The 22,641-nt window shown below is 46.1% G+C and overlaps 2 protein-coding genes across 2 annotated transcripts in view; both read right to left on the bottom strand.

The window, feature by feature from the left end:
• LOC136627280 (oocyte zinc finger protein XlCOF22-like) overlaps positions 1 to 22,641 on the bottom strand; it is a 357,854-nt gene that overhangs the window by 133,228 nt on the left and 201,985 nt on the right. The gene's annotated exons all lie outside the window — the stretch shown is intronic.
• The window catches only part of LOC136627274 (zinc finger protein 585A-like), a 60,646-nt gene continuing 38,617 nt past the window's right edge, over positions 613 to 22,641 (bottom strand). The window contains exons 5-9 of the mRNA XM_066602247.1: positions 21,471 to 21,565; positions 21,315 to 21,390; positions 21,118 to 21,212; positions 17,361 to 17,469; positions 613 to 2,856 (exon numbers count right to left, since the gene is read on the bottom strand). Of these exons, the coding sequence (XP_066458344.1) occupies positions 785 to 2,856; positions 17,361 to 17,469; positions 21,118 to 21,212; positions 21,315 to 21,390; positions 21,471 to 21,565 (2,447 nt within the window). The 3' untranslated portion in view covers positions 613 to 784. The remainder of the gene's footprint in view (positions 2,857 to 17,360; positions 17,470 to 21,117; positions 21,213 to 21,314; positions 21,391 to 21,470; positions 21,566 to 22,641) is intronic.

The following is a 22,641-nucleotide window of genomic DNA, read 5'->3' as shown; positions in this document are numbered from 1 at the left end:
CTAAAAAAAGGTGCTTGAGCTTTTATTCACCTTGTTCACCTGAAAATGCTATTTGTGCTGGTTTTCTGGTTACCGATTCTGGCCATATAGCCTGACTACTCTGTATTCTCCACTCCTGACCTCAACTTGCTGTATTGACCATTTTTGCCTTTTGCCTGTCCTGTTTGACCATGTTGAACCTACTCCATATGTCTTGATCTCTGGACTATCTTAAAATTTACGCTGTCTGCCTTGATCCCAGATTCCTCTGTTCACATGTTCAGTTATCGCACACATAACTAGGACTTCACCTAGTATATATTGCCTAGGGACCAAACGGCAAAGCCCAGATTCTGACTGGTGGGATGAAAGGTTGAAGACGGAGCCTAACCTAGAGACAACACTTGAGTAAACCCAAAGTCAAACCAGTTTGTGGCACAGTGGGTTCACATCTGCTGATTCTAACACTATGTTGGTAAACAAGCATTTTCTTTATGATACTTTTCCTCAATGGATCCTGATGACCTCAGTGAAATACAATTTGGGCATCTTGCCGATTCAGGCTAATACTACCCCCACAAATAAGCACTTATTGACTGTAATATCTGTAAATAACCTTTATTTTTGCTTTTATTGTTCGCACTACAAACAAGAATTTTCTTCTCTGTGTGAATTCTCTGATACATTGCAAAATTTGAGTTCCTAGTAAAACATTTTCCATATATTATATAAGAACAACATGAGTTTTCACCCATGTGACTTCACGGCTGACATCCAGCTTGGCTTTAGTATTTGAACAGTTACTTCATTCTGAGCATAAATACTCATTCGGCATTGTGTGAATTATCTCATGTCTAAGAAGAGTTGATTTAACTGTAAAGCATTTCCCACTGTCTACATGAGAATACGGCTTCTCACCTGTGTGAATTCTATCATGTCTAACAAGACTTGATTTATCTGTAAAGTACTTCCCACATAGTGAACATGAAAATGGCTTCTCTCCTGTGTGAATTCTCTGATGAACTCTAAGTCTGGCTTTAGTAATAAAGCACTCCCCACATTCTGAACACGAATATGGTTTCTCTCCTGTGTGAATTCTTTCATGTGTAACTAGATGTGTTTTATCTGCAAAACACTTCCCACATTCTGAACATGAAAACAGCCTTTCTCCTGTGTGACTTCTCTTATGTTTAGTGAGATCTGATTTATGTATAAAGCATTTGCCACATTCTGAACATGAATATGGCTTTTCACCTGTGTGACTTCTCTCATGTCTAACAAGACTTGATTTATTTGTAAAGCACATTCTGCATTTTGAACATGCAAATGGCTTCTCTCCTGTATGGGTTCTTTGATGGTGCCTAAGTCTAGCTTTAGTAATAAAAGGCTTCCCACATTCTGAACATGAATAAGGCTTCTCTCCTGTGTGAATTCTCTCATGTGCAACTAGATTGGATTTACCTCGAAAACATTTCCCACATTCTGAACATGAATATGGTTTCTCTCCTGTGTGAATTCTCTCATGTGTAACCAGATTTGATTTACCCGTAAAACATTTCCCACATTCTGAACATGAATATGGCCTCTCTCCTGTGTGACTTCGCTCATGTGTAATCAGATCTGGTTTTCGTGCAAAACATTTCCCACATTCTGAACATGAATATGGCTTCTCTCCCGTGTGACTTCTCTCATGTGTAATCAGATCTGGTTTTCGTACAAAACATTTCCCACACTCCGAACATGAATATGGCTTCTCCCCCGTATGCGTTCTCTCATGTGTAAGAAGATTTGATTTATCTGTAAAAAACTTTCCACATAATGAACATGAATAGGACTTCTCTCCTGTGTGAATTTTCTCATGTGCAACCAGTTTTAATTTATCTGTAAAACATTTCCCACACTCTAAACATGAATATGGTTTCTCCCCAGTGTGAATTCTCTCATGTATAACCAAATCTGATTTATTTATAAAAGATTTCCCACATTCAGAACATGAATATGGCTTTTCCCCTGTGTGAATTTTCTCATGTCTAACAAGACTTGATTTATCTGTAAAGTACTTCCCACATGGTGAACATGAATATGGCTTCTCTCCTGTGTGCATTCTCTGATGACCCCTAAGTCTGGCTTTAGTAATAAAGCACTCTCCACATTCTGAACACAAATACGGTTTTTCACCTGTGTGAATTCTTTCATGTGTAACCAGATGTGATTGATCTGAAAAACATTTCCCACATTCTGCACATGAATACAGTTTTTCTCCTGTGTGGATTCTCTCATGTGTAATTAGATTAGATTTCTGAGTAAAACATTTCCCACATTCTGCACATGAATACGGCTTCTCTCCTGTGTGCGTTCTCTCATGTGTAACAAGATTTGATCTATCTGTAAAGCATTTCCCACATAGTAAACATGAAAATGGTTTCTCGCCTGTGTGAATTCGCTCATGTTTGACAAAATTTGATTTGTTTGTAAAGCTCCTTTGACACAATGAACATGAAAATGGTTTTAGTCCGGTATGTATTCGCTCATGTATAACGAGATGTGAATGAGCTGTAAAGCACTTCCCACATTCTGAACAGGAGTAAAACTTCCCCTCTGTGTGAATTGTTCCATGTGTAACAAGACCTGGACTTTTTATGAACTGTTTACCACACTGAAACCTTTCGCCCCCTTCCAGACCTGTACTTGGGGCAACAATCTGTGATCGGTCAGAAGGTTCCTCCTGATTATGGGGATTATAGGATAGATCTGTAGTGTGAAGTCCTGGGTGAACATCGAGGGTAATGAGGTTTTCTCCTGAGGAGAGCGGTGGGATATCTTCATCGCCTACTTTATCACTTACATAACATGTGAAGTTTCCCTTGGAGCGATTTTCTGTTAGGAGTAAAAAAAAGGATTGCATGATTTTTATTTTCTTCAAATTACATCACGGTTTTAGCCATTTAAAATTCTAAATACCCGCGTTGTGTGCTGAATGTGTATTGATGTGTACAACCCCATCCAATCAGAAGGATACCAGCAGCACGGCCATAAGCCAATTCATAGGACAGCCGTAATGGATCCAGAATGCACCAATCCAAATATGGATGCCAAAATGAGGAAGGAGAGCAGCACACAGGACTCTTCAGATAAAATCCTCTGCCTCATGGATGCCTACTTTATGGTATCTCCACACAATGATCAGCAACGTTTTATTAGGATCTCTAAGAATTGGTGGCGTTGTATCAATGGTAGGGTTTCTGGATTTCTACTTTGGCCAAGTTTTGTGATTACCATCTAGCTTAGGGTGCTGGTACCAGGACGGACCAGACATGTGATACCTGACACAATTCGCGCAGGCGCAGTGCACGCTGTGTGACATCACATTGCGACATTGTCGGCACTAAGGCGGATCTAACTTCGCAAGACAACGCGATTCACGCAGGCGTGGTGTGTACTACGTGGTGCCAAATAATGACGTATTTCAGCCGACGCATGTTCTGACACTGTCATGTGCGGTTCAAACGCCAGGTATTCTCCATTGCGACCAGCTTGTTGATATTATGATAAGGGATATATGTAAATGTTCAGTGTTCTGATTGGGCGGGAGGTCATTTATATGTTTGGTGCTTTTAGTCTGTATTTTGCTTGACAGAGACCACAGCCGTGGTCAAACGTCGCTGATCATTGTGTGGACTTTAGCTGAAGACTCCAGTGTGCTGCTCTCCTTTATTTTGGAACACAACCCCATAACAGCCTTTGTGTGACAAAATGGGCATGTGAATCGCTTAAAGGTACACGCAGAACAGGAGAATGGGTGGAACAAAGCCATAGGGCAGAGGAGACCTAGCATCATAAACAGGGCTGTGGACGTGAAGAATGCTTGAGATGGTGTGGAGGTGCTGCCAGCCAGAGGACAGCTCCACAGGGCGGGCGTGAACAATTATGGAGAGTCTAAACAATACTAGTAACAAACATGTGTCTCAGCACTCATACACACTTCATATATGCAAATGCATAGTGGTTATGTTTTGTCTACTAACCGCAGAAAAATGTCAAGTTCTTAGTGCACGCTTTGATCAAGACAATGTATGCCCATCCGCCACGGCAAGGAGAACGTCAGTTGGATGAGTACCCAGCTCAGTAGACAAATCTCTTTAGGCTAAACTGCCTTCATATATAAACCCGGTTTCTAGCTTTCCCATTTATGTGATCACTGAACCACCGGGACAGATGGGAAAATGGACTGCAGGCCGCCACTCCTGACAAATGCATTGCATATGGAAAACAAAAGTCTGCACATCCAACAAATAAATGGGGAAGCTGCACAACAAGCCATGGCTGCAAGAACTACAGTGACAGACATGGGCCTCAGAACCCGACACACCTAATATCGGCAAACAAAGGCATAGTGCTTTATTGTACTAACAGGTCTTAGTGCACGATTTGATCAAATCCATGTATGCCCATCCGCCACGTCAAGGCGAACCTTAATGTGTATGAACCTGAAGGACGTTTGGTACTGGATTTCTTGCAATTGCTGGCTGCGGTCAAGGAACGGGAGCTTAGCTCCGCCCCCCCATTGCAAACAACCAGAGGGGAGGAGAGAGGCAGAGAGCCGGCGAGGGGAGGGAAGGGAATAGACAGCTCAGATGGTGGCGTATATCGTCCGACTGTGAAAATGGCGTCCGATATACAGTCCTGTGAATAAGTCCTTAATTTGCTGGATGTGAAGACTTTTGTGCTCTATAAACAATACGGATGACACAATCCTCTTGCTTTTTGGAAGGTTGCGTCCCGTCACATCAGCAGTATGGTGGTTTACACTCCATTTTGTCACAAAGACAGACTTTCCATGTGAACAGGAAAAAAAAAAAAAAAAAAGCCCTGCCACTCATCTACTTGTGTTTTCAGAGGCTAGAATGGAACACACATTGCGCGTCGGCCATGAGGTTAGACAGCACACAGGTAAGTGTTCTCATCTCCGATGTCAATTCAGGCCAAGGTTCTTAGGCACAACACACATACCCCCACGTAAATACAGTGAATACACCCCCGTAAGGGTTTTTACCCGCTAGCAGCTTTTTTTCGCTGCCTTTTTCCCCCCCAAATGTCAATGGGACTTTCTAATCTTAAAATCGCATAAAAATCGCAACAACGCAAACTTGTAATTTTTGTGCGACGCGATTTTAACATTAGGAAGTCCCATTGACATTTGCAGCGAAGGAAAAAAAAACGCTACTGGGTGAAAAGCCCTTACAGTTCCAGGTTTTTGTCATGTTCAGAACTCCGACAAAGATGAAGGAGTTCAGATTTATTTCCACCTTCCATGTGACCACATTAGAAAAAAAAAATAAAGACAAAACTCAAATAAAATGTGGTTGCATAAGTGTTCACACCCTCTTCTATCTGGTGCTCAGAATTAGCCAATCGCATGTAACCTCCTGATAGACAGCAGTCAGTACTCTGCTGCCATTATCTAGAGTGATTCTGGGTCCCCATATAAGGTTCGGCTCTTCTAGGAGGATTTTCCTGACATTTGCCTAGTTGGTCGGTAAAGATCTTACAGGACATCAAATGGGTCTAATTGGTATAAGGTGTCAGTCGGTAGAAGGGGCCGAAACATCTCCAGGGCATTACATACGAGAATATTATGGGACACAGTGAAGACGTCATCAAGAAGGGGATTAATGGCACAACAGTGAAATGACCAAGAACTGGATGTGCCTCAGATTTTGATGAAAAGAGCCGAAGACCAATTGTTTCGGGAGGCCAAGAGGCCGACATCAACATTAAAGGAGCTGCAGGAGTTTCTGGCAAGTATTGGTGGTGTAGTCAGGTGACAATCATCTACCGTGTTTTCAACATGTCTGGGCTGTAGGGGAGGGGTGCAAGATGGAAGAATTTTCTAACAAAAGAAAAACATCCAAGCCCGGCTAGGTTTTGCCAAAACCTCCATCCTGTCTGCCAGAAGACTGTGGGGAATGTGTTCCGTCTGATGAGACTGTGGGGAATGTGTTCCGTCTGATGAGACTGTGGGGAATGTGTTCCGTCTGATGAGACTGTGGGGAATGTGTTCCGTCTGATGAGACTGTGGGGAATGTGTTCCGTCTGATGAGACTGTGGGGAATGTGTTCCGTCTGATGAGACTGTGGGGAATGTGTTCCGTCTGATGAGACTGTGGGGAATGTGTTCCGTCTGATGAGACTGTGGGGAATGTGTTCCGTCTGATGAGACTGTGGGGAATGTGTTCCGTCTGATGAGACTGTGGGGAATGTGTTCCGTCTGATGAGACTGTGGGGAATGTGTTCCGTCTGATGAGACTGTGGGGAATGTGTTCCGTCTGATGAGACTGTGGGGAATGTGTTCCGTCTGATGAGACTGTGGGGAATGTGTTCCGTCTGATGAGACTGTGGGGAATGTGTTCCGTCTGATGAGACTGTGGGGAATGTGTTCCGTCTGATGAGACTGTGGGGAATGTGTTCCGTCTGATGAGACTGTGGGGAATGTGTTCCGTCTGATGAGACTGTGGGGAATGTGTTCCGTCTGATGAGACTGTGGGGAATGTGTTCCGTCTGATGAGACTGTGGGGAATGTGTTCCGTCTGATGAGACTGTGGGGAATGTGTTCCGTCTGATGAGACTGTGGGGAATGTGTTCCGTCTGATGAGACTGTGGGGAATGTGTTCGGTCTGATGTGGAATGTGTTGGCCAGAATGCCAGAAGGGATGTTTGGTGTAAAGCCAACACCACCATCACCAGAAGACCCCCAGAGCCGCAGTGATGATGTTGGGGGCAGCATGATGTGGGGGGCTGTTCTGCTGATGGAATTGCAGCTTTAGGCAAGGGGAGAGAATTATGAACAGTTCCAAATATCGGTCCATTTTGGCTCAAAACCTTCCAGCCTCAGCTGAAAAGATGAAAAGGAATTTCACATGTCAACACAACGACTCAAAGCAGACTTCCAAATTACCAAGAGAACGGCTTTATGAGAAGATCAAAGTTTTGAAATGGCCCAGCCAGAGCCCAGACCTGAATCTCATTGAAGATTGGTAGATAACCTGAAGAGGGCGCTAAATATGAGATGCCCTTGCTATCTGACAGATTTCAAGCTCTTTTCCAAGGAAGAGTGGGAAAAAAGACTGCCAAGTCAAGATGAGAAAAAGACACAAAAAACTGACTGCTGTCATAAAGACAAAAAGAGTACATAGACAAAAGTATTGGTTTTGGGGTGTGCATATTTATGCAACCACATTTTTTTTTGCCCCTAAAGGACTTCAGTTTGTTTTTCGATGGAATTGTGCAGATATCGGGTGGAAATAAATCTGAAATGATTCATCTTCAGCAGATCTTTAACATGACAAACAGAGGTGTGTAGACTTTTTATATTCACTGTAAACCCCTAATAGGAGATCTGGTAGAAGACAGGCTTTAGGAGAGCAATTGAGAATATATAAGATTACGGTGGAGATGTGATTTTCTAGCATTGCAGTGTGAAGTTGTGCTATAAAATATCCTGAAGACAACGTGCCCCTCTTGTGACTTGTGTTCCTTCAGGCTTGTCTCAGACTCATAACAGTTAGAGAACTGAAACTGAGGAGTTTTGTTCTCAGCTCTTATTAGGGTATTTGGATGACAATTGAGTTGGCTTAATAAGTACAAAAGAAACTTTAAAAAAAATCTGCATATATTTCACTTATACACCATTTTAGAACAGTCAAAAAAATCAATATCTACAGTACTTCAGACAGAAGAATATAAGAGCGGCTCCTCCACAGACACTGACAGACATGAGGAGACAGAAGAATATAAGAGCTGCTCCTCCACAGACACTGACAGACATGAGGAGACAGAAGAATATAAGAGCGGCTCCTCCACAGACACTGACAGACATGGGGAGACAGAAGAATATAAGAGCTGCTCCTCCACAGACATGAGGAGACAGAAGAATATAAGAGCGGCTCCTCCACAGACACTGGCAGACATGATGAGACAGAAGAATATAAGAGCTGCTCCTCCACAGACACTGACAGATATGAGGAGACAGAAGAATATAAGAGCTGCTCCTCCACAGACACTGACAGACATGAGGAGAGAGAAGAATATAAGAGCTGCTCCTCCACAGACACTGACAGACATGAGGAGACAGAGAGAAGAATATAAGAGCTGCTCCTCCACAGACACTGACAGACATGGGGAGACAGAGAGAAGAATATAAGAGCGGCTCCTCCACAGACACTGACAGACATGAGGAGACAGAAGAATATAAGAGCTGCTCCTCCACAGACACTGACAGACATGAGGAGACAGAAGAATATAAGAGCGGCTCCTCCACAGACACTGACAGACATGAGGAGACAGAAGAATATAAGAGCGGCTCCTCCACAGACACTGACAGACATGAGGAGACAGAAGGATATAAGAGCGGCTCCTCCATAGACACTGACAGACATGAGGAGACAGAAGAATATAAGAGCGGCTCCTCCACAGACACTGACAGACATGAGGAGACAGAAGAATATAAGAGCGGCTCCTCCACAGACACTGACAGACATGAGGAGAGAGAAGAATATAAGAGCGGCTCCTCCACAGACACTGACAGACATGAGGAGACAGAAGAATATAAGAGCTGCTCCTGCACAGACACTGACAGACATGAGGAGACAGAAGAATATAAGAGCGGCTCCTCCACAGACACTGACAGACATGAGGAGACAGAGAGAAGAATATAAGAGCTGCTCCTCCACAGACACTGACAGACATGAGGAGACAGAGAGAAGAATATAAGAGCTGCTCCTCCACAGACACTGACAGACATGAGGAGACAGAGAGAAGAATATAAGAGCGGCTCCTCCACAGACACTGACAGACATGAGGAGACAGAAGAATATAAGAGCTGCTCCTCCACAGACACTGACAGACATGAGGAGACAGACAGAAGAATATAAGAGCTGCTGCTCCACAGACACTGACAGACATGAGGGGACAGAAGAATATAAGAGCGGCTCCTCCACAGACACTGACAGACATGAGGAGACAGAAGAATATAAGAGCTGCTCCTCCACAGACACTGACAGACACGAGGAGACAGAAGAATATAAGAACGGCTCCTTCACAGACACTGACAGACATGAGGAGACAGAAGAATATAAGAGCTGCTCCCCACAGACACTGACAGACGTGAGGAGACAGAGAGAAGAATATAAGAGCTGCTCCTCCACAGACACTGACAGACATGAGGAGACAGAAGAATATAAGAGCTGCTCCTCCACAGACACTGACAGACATGAGGAGACAGAAGAATATAAGAGCTGCTCCTCCACAGAGAGTGACAGACATGAGGAGACAGAAGAATATAAGAGCGGCTCCTCCACAGACACTGACAGGCATGAGGAGACAGAAGAATATAAGAGCTGCTCCTGCACAGACACTGACAGACATGAGGAGACAGAAGAATATAAGAGCGGCTCCTCCACAGACACTGAGAGACATAAGGAGACAGAAGAATATAAGAGCTGCTGCTCCACAGACACTGACAGACATGAGGAGACAGAAGAATATAAGAGCGGCTCCTCCACAGACACTGACAGACATGAGGAGACAGAAGAATATAAGAGCGGCTCCTCCACAGACACTGACAGACATAAGGAGACAGAAGAATATAAGAGCGGCTCCTCCACAGACACTGACAGACATGAGGAGAGAGAAGAATATAAGAGCTGCTCCTCCACAGACACTGACAGACATGAGGAGACAGAAGAATATAAGAGCTGCTCCTGCACAGACACTGACAGACATGAGGAGACAGAAGAATATAAGAGCAGCTCCTCCACAGACACTGACAGACATGAGGAGACAGAAGAATATAAGAGCTGCTCCTCCACAGACACTGACAGACACGAGGAGACAGAAGAATATAAGAACGGCTCCTTCACAGACACTGACAGACATGAGGAGACAGAAGAATATAAGAGCTGCTCCCCACAGACACTGACAGACATGAGGAGACAGAAGAATATAAGAGCTGCTCCTCCACAGACACTGACAGACATGAGGAGACAGAAGAATATAAGAGCGGCTCCTCCACAGACACTGACAGACATGGGGAGACAGAAGAATATAAGAGCTGCTCCTCCACAGACATGAGGAGACAGAAGAATATAAGAGCGGCTCCTCCACAGACACTGGCAGACATGATGAGACAGAAGAATATAAGAGCTGCTCCTCCACAGACACTGACAGATATGAGGAGACAGAAGAATATAAGAGCTGCTCCTCCACAGACACTGACAGACATGAGGAGAGAGAAGAATATAAGAGCGGCTCCTCCACAGACACTGACAGACATGAGGAGACAGAAAGAAGAATATAAGAGCTGCTCCTCCACAGACACTGACAGACATGAGGAGACAGAGAGAAGAATATAAGAGCGGCTCCTCCACAGACACTGACAGACATGAGGAGACAGAGAGAAGAATATAAGAGCGGCTGCTCCACAGACACTGACAGACATGAGGAGACAGACGAATATAAGAGCGACTCCTCCACAGACACTGACAGACATGAGGAGAGAGAGAGAAGGATATAAGAGCGGCTCCTCCACAGACACTGACAGACATGAGGAGACAGAAGAATATAAGAGCGGCTCCTCCACAGACACTGAGAGACATAAGGAGACAGAAGAATATAAGAGCTGCTGCTCCACAGACACTGACAGACATGAGGGGACAGAAGAATATAAGAGCGGCTCCTCCACAGACACTGACAGACATGAGGAGACAGAGAGAAGAATATAAGAGCTGCTCCTCCACAGACACTGACAGACATGAGGAGACAGAGAGAAGAATATAAGAGCTGCTCCTGCACAGACACTGACAGACATGAGGAGACAGAAGAATATAAGAGCAGCTCCTCCACAGACACTGACAGACATGAGGAGACAGAGAGAAGAATATAAGAGCTGCTCCTCCACAGACACTGACAGACATGACGAGAGAGAGAGAGAAGAATATAAGAGCGGCTCCTCCACAGACACTGACAGACATGAGGAGACAGAAGAATATAAGAGCGGCTCCTCCACAGACACTGACAGACATGAGGAGACAGAGAGAAGAATATAAGAGCGGCTCCTCCACAGACACTGACAGACATGAGGAGACAGAAGAATATAAGAGCGGCTCCTCCACAGACACTGACAGACATGAGGAGAGAGAAGAATATAAGAGCTGCTCCTCCACAGACACTGAGAGACATAAGGAGACAGAAGAATATAAGAGCTGCTCCTCCACAGACACCGACAGACATGAGGAGACAGAAGTATATAAGAGCGGCTCCCCCACAGACACCGACAGACATGAGGAGACAGAGAGAAGAATATAAGAGCTGCTCCTCCACAGACACTGACAGACATGAGGAGGAGACAGAAGAATATAAGAGCTGCTCCTCCACAGACACTGACAGACATGAGGAGACAGAAGAATATAAGAGCTGCTCCTCCACAGACACTGATAGACATGAGGAGACAGAAGAATATAAGAGCGGCTCCTCCACAGACACTGACAGACATCAGGAGACAGAAGAATATAAGAGCTGCTCCTCCACAGACACTGACAGACATGAGGAGACAGAAGAATATAAGAGCGGCTCCTCCACAGACACTAATAGACATGAGGAGACAGAAGAATATAAGAGCGGCTCCTCCACAGACACTGACAGACATGAGGAGACAGAAGAATATAAGAGCTGCTCCATCACAGACACTGACAGACATGAGGAGACAGAAGAATATAAGAGCGGCTCCTCCACAGACACTGACAGACATGAGGAGACAGAGAGAAGAATATAAGAGCAGCTCCTCCACAGACACTGACAGACATGAGGAGACAGAAGAATATAAGAGCGGCTCCTCCACAGACACTGATAGACATGAGGAGACAGAAGAATATAAGAGCGGCTCCTCCACAGACACTGACAGACATGAGGAGACAAAGAGAAGAATATAAGAGCTGCTCCTCCACAGACACTGACAGACATGAGGAGAGAGAGAGAGAAGAATATAAGAGCTGCTCCTCCACAGACACTGACAGACATGAGGAGACAGAAGAATATAAGAGCTGCTCCTCCACAGACACTGATAGACATGAGGAGACAGAAGAATATAAGAGCTGCTCCTCCACAGACACTGACAGACATGAGGAGACAGAGAGAAGAATATAAGAGCAGCTCCTCCACAGACACTGACAGACATGAGGAGACAGAAGAATATAAGAGCGGCTCCTCCACAGACACTGACAGACATGAGGAGACAGAAGGATATAAGAGCTGCTCCTCCACAGACACGGACAGACATGAGGAGACAGAAGAATATAAGAGCGGCTCCTCCACAGACACTGATAGACATGAGGAGACAGAAGAATATAAGAGCGGCTCCTCCACAGACACTGATAGACATGAGGAGACAGAAGAATATAAGAGCGGCTCCTCCACAGACACTGATAGACATGAGGAGACAGAAGAATATAAGAGCGGCTCCTCCACAGACACTGACAGACATGAGGAGACAAAGAGAAGAATATAAGAGCTGCTCCTCCACAGACACTGACAGACATGAGGAGAGAGAGAGAGAAGAATATAAGAGCTGCTCCTCCACAGACACTGACAGACATGAGGAGACAGAAGAATATAAGAGCTGCTCCTCCACAGACACTGACAGACATGAGGAGACAGAAGAATATAAGAGCGGCTCCTCCACAGACACTGACAGACATGAGGAGACAGAAGGATATAAGAGCTGCTCCTCCACAGACACGGACAGACATGAGGAGACAGAAGAATATAAGAGCGGCTCCTCCACAGACACTGATAGACATGAGGAGACAGAAGAATATAAGAGCGGCTCCTCCACAGACACTGACAGACATGAGGAGACAAAGAGAAGAATATAAGAGCTGCTCCTCCACAGACACTGACAGACATGAGGAGAGAGAGAGAGAAGAATATAAGAGCTGCTCCTCCACAGACACTGACAGACATGAGGAGACAGAAGAATATAAGAGCTGCTCCTCCACAGACACTGACAGACATGGGGAGACAGAGAGAAGAATATAAGAGCGGCTCCTCCACAGACACTGACAGACATGAGGAGAGAGAAGAATATAAGAGCTGCTCCTCCACAGACACTGACAGACATGAGGAGACAGAAGAATATAAGAGCGGCTCCTCCACAGACACTGACAGACATGAGGAGACAGAAGAATATAAGAGCGGCTCCTCCACAGACACTGACAGACATGAGGAGAGAGAGAGAAGAATATAAGAGCGGCTCCTCCACAGACACTGACAGACATGAGGAGACAGAAGAATATAAGAGCTGCTCCTCCACAGACACTGAGAGACATGAGGAGACAGAAGAATATAAGAGCTGCTCCTCCACAGACACTGACAGACATGAGGAGACAGAAGAATATAAGAGCGGCTCCTCCACAGACACTGACAGACATGAGGAGACAGAAGAATATAAGAGCTGCTCCTCCACAGACACTGACAGACATAAGGAGAGAGAGAGAAGAATATAAGAGCTGCTCCTCCACAGACACTGACAGACATGAGGAGACAGAGAGAAGAATATAAGAGCTGCTCCTCCACAGACACTGACAGACATGAGGAGACAGAAGAATATAAGAGCTGCTCCTCCACAGACACTGACAGACATGAGGAGACAGACAGAAGAATATAAGAGCGGTTCCTCCACAGACACTGACAGACATGGGGAGACAGAAGAATATAAGAGCGGCTCCTCTACAGACACTGACAGACATGAGGAGTCAGAAGAATATAAGAGCGGCTCCTCCACAGACACTGACAGACATGAGGAGACAAAGAGAAGAATATAAGAGCGGCTCCTCCACAGACACTGACAGACATGAGGAGACAGAGAGAAGGATATAAGAGCTGCTCCTCCACAGACACTGACAGACATGAGGAGACAGACAGAAGAATATAAGAGCGGTTCCTCCACAGACACTGACAGACATGAGGAGACAGAAGAATATAAGAGCAGCTCCTCCACAGACACTGACAGACATGAGGAGTCAGAAGAATATAAGAGCGGCTCCTCCACAGACACTGACAGACATGAGGAGACAAAGAGAAGAATATAAGAGCTGCTCCTCCACAGACACTGACAGACATGAGGAGACAGAAGAGTATAAGAGCGGCTCCTCCACAGACACTGACAGACATGAGGAGACAGAAGAATATAAGAGCGGCTCCTCCACAGACACTGACAGACATGAGGAGACAGAAGAATATAAGAGCGGCTCCTCCACAGACACTGACAGACATGAGGAGACAGAAGAATATAAGAGCGGCTCCTCCACAGACACTGATAGACATGAGGAGACAGAAGAATATAAGAGCTGCTCCTCCACAGACACTGACAGACATGAGGAGACAGAGAGAAGAATATAAGAGCAGCTCCTCCACAGACACTGACAGACATGAGGAGACAGAAGAATATAAGAGCGGCTCCTCCACAGACACTGACAGACATGAGGAGACAGAAGGATATAAGAGCTGCTCCTCCACAGACACGGACAGACATGAGGAGACAGAAGAATATAAGAGCGGCTCCTCCACAGACACTGATAGACATGAGGAGACAAAGAGAAGAATATAAGAGCGGCTCCTCCACAGACACTGACAGACATGAGGAGACAGAGAGAAGGATATAAGAGCTGCTCCTCCACAGACACGGACAGACATGAGGAGACAGAAGAATATAAGAGCGGCTCCTCCACAGACACTGATAGACATGAGGAGACAAAGAGAAGAATATAAGAGCGGCTCCTCCACAGACACTGACAGACATGAGGAGACAGAAGAATATAAGAGCTGCTCCTCCACAGACACTGACAGACATGAGGAGACAGAAGAATATAAGAGCGGCGCCTCCACAGACACTGACAGACATGAGGAGACAGAAGAATATAAGAGCGGCTCCTCCACAGACACTGATAGACATGAGGAGACAAAGAGAAGAATATAAGAGCGGCTCCTCCACAGACACTGACAGACATGAGGAGACAGAAGAATATAAGAGCTGCTCCTCCACAGACACTGACAGACATGAGGAGACAGAAGAATATAAGAGCCGCTCCTCCACAGACACGGACAGACATGAGGAGACAGAAGAATATAAGAGCGGCTCCTCCACAGACACTGATAGACATGAGGAGACAGAAGAATATAAGAGCGGCTCCTCCACAGACACTGACAGACATGAGGAGACAGAGAGAAGAATATAAGAGCAGCTCCTCCACAGACACTGACAGACATGAGGAGACAGAAGAATATAAGAGCTGCTCCTTCACAGACACTGACAGACATGGGGAGACAGAGAGAAGAATATAAGAGCGGCTCCTCCATAGACACTGACAGACATGAGGAGACAGAAGAATATAAGAGCGGCTCCTCCACAGACACTGACAGACATGAGGAGACAGAAGAATATAAGAGCGGCTCCTCCACAGACACTGACAGACATGAGGAGACAGGAGAATATAAGAGCGGCTCCTCCACAGACACTGACAGACATGAGGAGACCGAAGAATATAAGAGCTGCTCCTCCACAGACACTGACAGACATGAGGAGACAGAAGAATATAAGAGCGGCTCCTCCACAGACACTGACAGACATGAGGAGACAGAAGAATATAAGAGCGGCTCCTCCACAGACACTGACAGACATGAGGAGACAGAAGAATATAAGAGCGGCTCCTCCACAGACACTGACAGCCATGAGGAGACAGAAGAATATAAGAGCTGCTCCTCCACAGACACTGACAGACATGAGGAGACAGAGAGAAGAATATAAGAGCAGCTCCTCCACAGACACTGACAGACATGAGGAGACAGAAGAATATAAGAGCTGCTCCTTCACAGACACTGACAGACATGAGGAGACAGAAGAATATAAGAGCGGCTCCTCCACAGACACTGACAGACATGAGGAGACAGAGAGAAGAATATAAGAGCAGCTCCTCCACAGACACTGACAGACATGAGGAGACAGAAGAATATAAGAGCGGCTCCTCCACAGACACTGACAGACATGAGGAGACAGAAGAATATAAGAGCTGCTCCTCCACAGACACTGACAGACATGAGGAGACAGAAGAATATAAGAGCGGCTCCTCCACAGACACTGATAGACATGAGGAGACAGAAGAATATAAGAGCGGCTCCTCCACAGACACTGACAGACATGAGGAGACAGAAGAATATAAGAGCGGCTCCTCCACAGACACTGACAGACATGAGGAGACAGAAGGATATAAGAGCGGCTCCTCCACAAACACTGACAGACATGAGGAGACAGAGAGAAGAATATAAGAGCTGCTCCTCCACAGACACTGACAGACATGAGGAGACAGAAGAATATAAGAGCGGCTCCTCCACAGACACTGACAGACATGAGGAGACAGAGAGAAGAATATAAGAGCGGCTCCTCCACAGACACTGACAGACATGAGGAGACAGAGAGAAGAATATAAGAGCTGCTCCTCCACAGACACTGACAGACATGAGGAGACAGAAGAATATAAGAGCGGCTCCTCCACAGACACTGACAGACATGAGGAGACAGAAGAATATAAGAGCGGCTCCTCCACAGACACTGACAGACATGAGGAGAGAGAGAGAAGAATATAAGAGCTGCTCCTCCACAGACACTGACAGACATGAGGAGACAGAAGAATATAAGAGCGGCTCCTCCACAGACACTGACAGACATGAGGAGACAGAAGAATATAAGAGCGGCTCCTCCACAGACACTGACAGACATGAGGAGACAGAAGAATATAAGAGCTGCTCCTCCACAGACACTGACAGACATGAGGAGACAGAAGAATATAAGAGCGGCTCCTCCACAGACACTGACAGACATGAGGAGAGAGAGAGAAGAATATAAGAGCGGCTCCTCCACAGACACTGACAGACATGAGGAGACAGAAGAATATAAGAGCGGCTCCTCCACAGACACTGACAGATATGGGGAGACGCTGCTTTAGTCATACAGTATCTATGATCCCCCATAAACTTCTATTCACCTCCGAAATGCCTGGTCAGTGTCAGCAGAATAACTGGGGTCACATGACATGTTTTGTGGGTCACATGACTGACATACATTATGAGGGACACACCAGTCCATGGGATAAACCCCTCTAATGTACAAATAGGGGCCATACTGATAAAAGAAAGATGGAAGCAGAAGGTTAAACACACGTATATTAGAAAACTGTACGATTTTCTATTACATAACACAATAAGTAGAAACTGGAGAACGTGGACAACCCCCTTCAGAATGTTCTATGTTCATGTTCTACATCCATTATTACATACCTGTGATAACATTTACTGGAATCTCCTCCTCCACTTCTTTCTTACACAGGTGATCATCACCCATCATCCTCTCTTCTACCTTCACTTTAGTCTCAGTCTGATCTTCCCCCTGATTTAAGATATGTATCAAGTCAGTCCAGTGAAGCAATGGGGGAGGGGGGGGGGGGGCGATGAGGCTTGTTTTACTCCCCTGTAAGATTCCTTTTCTTGGGGACATACAATATCTTTGCTTATAGTTATACCTGCTACACTAGGAGCGTTCATTCACATGGCCGTATTGACATGACCAAAATAGGCATATTTCCTGAAATATTGTTTTCTTTTGAGCATGCAAGAAAAGATGCAAGAATGCTCCTAATTCAATGGGCAGTTGACCATTTTATGGGCTATTATTGTAATTTTTTTTAACATGAAGTTTTCTGTATAAATACGCAAATGTGGATAAACTTATAGAAATCAACGGGCTTTATTCACTGCATAAATATGTCCTTGTGAACGCGGCCTAATCAACAAGATTGCTAGCTCCTCCCCCTGGCTCCACCCCTGCTGCAGCCACTGGCCAATCAGTTTGTACATAAGCAGTAAGAGCAACCGGAGAAGCCAGCACAATAGGAACCCAACAACCCTCTCAGAGGCAGTTTGGTTTGCGCCTTAATGACCAATGTAGTGTGTGTGGCTTTAAACTAATGACTCCAGATTCACACAAACGCATTCTGCCTTACATGGATGTGTATAACCAGGAGGCTCCGGGGGCACTGGCCCAACGTCATACACATCCGAGTCATCGTGGCATTGCTTCTTTGGTCATATTTTGGGCTTTTAGTAGATCGATCAGCTTTGTGCATATTAAGAACTCCAAAGTTGAGGAAAATGGAGACAAATTGTCATTTTTTTTTTCATATTCCCTACTGCAGTGCGTCACACATACGTGTGTATGTATGTATGTATGTATGTATGGCACACGTTCATCAGATACACAGTCTTTATTTTGAAACCTTTGTACATTTTAGACTCGGAGCTCCGTTTTGACCCTCAAGTAGGCTTACTGTGAAGCAGCGCACACATACGTGCGCACCGTACATACGTGTCCCGCCCTCACGCAGCCGATGGTCAGGACAGCAGGGATCTGGGGATGGGTTCCATCTAATTTTAAAAACGTCTTAGTATATTTCGTTTTCCTGCGCCACGTCCGTAGTGGCTCACATAATCATAGAGCGCGCCAAGAAATGCCCCCGCTTTGAATACTACATCCCGAGGTGTTCGTTGAGGGACGCCAGATATTTTTTTGCAGGAATTAATGCATTAAAGTGTTGAGATACACGAGTATTTTATGTACATAGCACTAAATAGAACCACTCCTGCCATGGCGGCAGAGCTCTATGCACTACGATGGGGTTTCTTTCCTTCTACCTCTTTAGCTCTGAGCTTCCTACCTTGGAGGGAGGTAAGGCTGTTAGAGCTGTGCTGAAGAGTTGCTAAACAGAGCGGGGTGGGGGTGCGCCGGAACTCAGAATCCAAGATGGCATCTGCTGCCTGTGCTGGCCCCACCCCCTCACCCAAGTGCCAGCCGTATCCCTCAGGAAAAGATGAGAACCGCTTGCTTTGCATCTGGACCTCATTTTACGCTACATAAAACGATGCTGGGGCCTGGAGTGTGACACTTGTCATAGAGGCATTGATACCCAAATAAAGAAAGCTTCATACACAGGACACCATTTTGAAAACTTGACCCGCCATGGTATTCATCTATGGGTGTAGTTATTTAAATCCACAGTTTTTTTCAGGATTTAAGGAAAAGCTGCTGAAAATACATTTAAATGTCATTCTTTTTCAAAAATATGAGAAAGAAAACTACTGTGGGACGTATTACAGCACTCCTCGGGGGCGGGAACAAAACATAGCACATCCAGTCGTCAAGTCCACTGCTGCCCGCAGAGCCATGTGACCACGAAATACATCCAAGGATGCTGAAGTCTGAGAACAATAGAAGTGCCCAAGGTGTGGAGGCAGGAGCTGGCAGCAGCTTTACACACCTGGAAGGCAGGGCCCCGATGGCACTAAAGGGCCCCCACAGGTTTAGTGGAATGAACTGCAAGTCGGACACTCTGTGTTGTACACAACGGTCTGCATGAATGGGGACCCCAAGCCAAAAAACAATTGCAAGTCGCCTGGGTGCTGTCTGCGAAAAAGTAGCGGACCAAGGAGGAAAGTCTGAAAACTCACAGCCACGTGAGAGGAGGTGAAGAGCACTCTTAGGATGGGAAAAACTACTTATGGCAGGAAGGAGCAGGACAGAGAACGAAAGAAAGGACTGCCAACTCATGTGTGCACAGGATGGCGGTGACAGCCATTAAGAGTCTACCTACCAAGAAGCCTAAGAGACCTCAAGCAGAGGCTTAAGCCGGATGAACTCAAAGAGGTAACAATACAAGAAACCCGATGAGTGACCCCCTGAACAAAAATCTACATGTCAGGGGAGAAACCCAAGCCCTCATTTTTTGTGCTACTGAGAAGCTCTTCTACGCACAGAAACAGCAGAGAGCAGCGGTAGCTGAAGGCCGGGGGCTGCTGCTCATGCGCTCCAGAGATCCCAGCCACCCACTAGATCATTACACACGGAGATAGCAGAACACAAGTGCTAGATATCTGCACTATGGAGCGGAGATAGTCGGTTCCCCTCGCAACAAGCCGTACACAACTGCAAAGAAGACTACAGATTTTCAAGAAAATGGGGCATTTTTGGAAGAGACGTGATTGGCGAGGGCTTTAGTTTCGTATTTGCAGCACATTGGAAATGGTTACCAAAATGGGAATACGCCTTTAAAGGGGTTGGACCACAATTTCAATTTACCCCCTTTCCACAGAATAAGGGATAACTTGCTGATTGGTAGGGGTCTGCCGATTTTGAGAACAGGGGTCCCTTGGCCTCTCGCCTCTTCCTACATGGTCACTTCTTCCCTCGCAGTGACGTCACTCTGAATGGAGCGCTGGGCACATTTACGTGGTCAGTGCACCATTCATTTCAATGGGGCCGATGGAAATACCCGAGTGAGTGCCTCTCTAGTCTCTCGGCAGTCTAACTAAGACTGAATGGAGCAATGGAGCGCTTGCTTTATTCAGTCTTCTCCTCACTGTGGGGGGTGCAGTAAGACTGCAGTGAGGAAGATGGGGGTCACAGGACCAGCGTTCTTGAGATCAGCAAGTTATCCCCTATCCTGTGGATTGGGGAGAACTTGAAATTTTGGTACAACCCCTTTAAGCGTCCCTCACCCCTTCAGTATTTTTACAACCAGTTGTGAAAGTTGACTGGATTGGGAGGGGCAGGCAGGAACGCAGGGTGACCCCATGCCTGGTGGGGAAGGGAGCTGGGCTGCTCCATATTGTCAGTATGACAGGTCAGCACTGTTGCCCTCCTCTTTTGGGGACAATCAGGGAGAGCACGTTCCCCTATTTTCCACTTAAAAGGGAAAAAAACGAAGATATAAAACAAATTCTAAAAGCAAAGAAAACCTGCAGAAGCCCAGAGGTCCGTCTCACCAGACAAGCTACAATCAATTAGACCAGGGTCTGTGTGAGGCGCCAACACTTTTTTTGGCTTAGAGCCTGCCTCCTAGTGGTAGTAGCACATACCCTTATGGTGCATGACGTCCCCCAAAGACACCAGTCAGAATGTTAATAAATGAACAGAATAAATCATCAACTTTTATGACTGCAGGACCGCCTATATAGATGAACTACACGGCTCAGCATAGTCTACCTGATGGCCCTCCAGAATACTGGGATCTTCTGCTGGACGGTCCTGTGGATACAGATTGGGACGTCCCTCCGGGGGATTTCTGCCAATAAGTGCATCTGTAGGAAACACAGTGATGGAATAGATTGTTTTAGATGGAATAGAGGATGCGATGACAGGAGTGTCTAAGTGACCCTCAATGAAAGCCGCCCCCTCCTTACACAGATGACTGGTTCGTACATCCACCTCTTCCGCTTCATCTTTAACTTCAACCTTAATCTTAATCAGATTCTCACCCTAAACAGACAAGAAAACGTGAGATGCACTCAGGTGTAATTACTCTATGGTGACTCTGGTGAGACTTTACAGCCATCTACCTGCTGGTTCTCCGGGACATCGGGGTCTTCCTCTGGACAGTCCTGTGGATACAGACAGGGTCGTCCCTCCGGGGTATTTCTCTCATCAGGTCCATCTGTGGAGACACACAGTGACGGAACACATGAGCTCCTGTAGATCATAGACATCTAAATCATGATACAACTGCAGAGAGCGGACACAAGCGTTCCCCTCGGGTTATAGTTCCTCTAGGGGTTCACGCCTCAACCCAGCATCACCAGAAACCTCAGCTAAGAGGACTGTGCTGATGTATTCCCAGGCGGCGTGGTGAGAGCGCACAGACTGGATGCCTCCTGCTGGATGTGGATGGCGAGGTTGCCACACAGCCACCAATCCAGGCCACGGCTCCACATGGAAGTCCGGCTGTAACTGCGGTCCAAGATGTTGCCGTCTGCCAGTGATGGCACAGAAGGCCCACAAGTATGGCCCGTGTCCCGTTTGTTGAATGAAGAGGAGCATCTACTGCAGAAGGGCACTCCAGCCACATAGTGGCCAAGATGGTGGACAGCCTATCTCACTTTGATTGACATGATCCACATGCCATTGAAGACGCTGATGTCCCAGCCGTCACAGTGGGGCCAGTGCTTGTGCAGTCTGTTTTGCCATTTTATAACAGGCTCCTCCGCACATCAGCTTCTTCACTGTCCGGGGGATGATGTAGGCAAAGTCAGGAACGCTGTGAGCAATGCCAGCGATCATCACTAGGACGAGTGTTGGGCATAGACTGCCCGACTGCTCATCCTGTGTAAGGCAGCGCCACCTACTGGAAGGCAGAATTCCTGCAAGTCAGTCAAACTTTTTTTTTTTTTACAAGCCTTGTAACAATGAATGGGAATATGAACCAAAGCCAGAGTCTTCTCCAGAAGGAGGAGATAACCATCCACAATTACCTGTTTCAGGGTTTTTGCCCCTCATCAGTGTGCAGTAGGTTGGGTGGCTCCCTATCTTTATAAATTTCAGAGAGGAGCATGCATTACCTTATAAGTCTCCTCAGACCTCCATACCCATATACAGGCCTCGCACCAGCCAAGCCAGAAACCTGCTGCACACCGAAGAGAAGCAAAACCCCCAGTCAGTCTGCACGTGGTGAGGCTTTCCTTCTGGAGAAGACTCCAGCTTTGGCTCATATTCCCAGCCACTATTACAAGGTTT

Source organism: Eleutherodactylus coqui, chromosome 5, assembly GCF_035609145.1.
Source record: "Eleutherodactylus coqui strain aEleCoq1 chromosome 5, aEleCoq1.hap1, whole genome shotgun sequence".
Lineage (NCBI taxonomy): Eukaryota > Metazoa > Chordata > Amphibia > Anura > Eleutherodactylidae > Eleutherodactylus > Eleutherodactylus coqui.
Note: the sequence above shows the minus strand (reverse complement) of the source record. Positions and strands in the feature narration are given on the sequence as shown.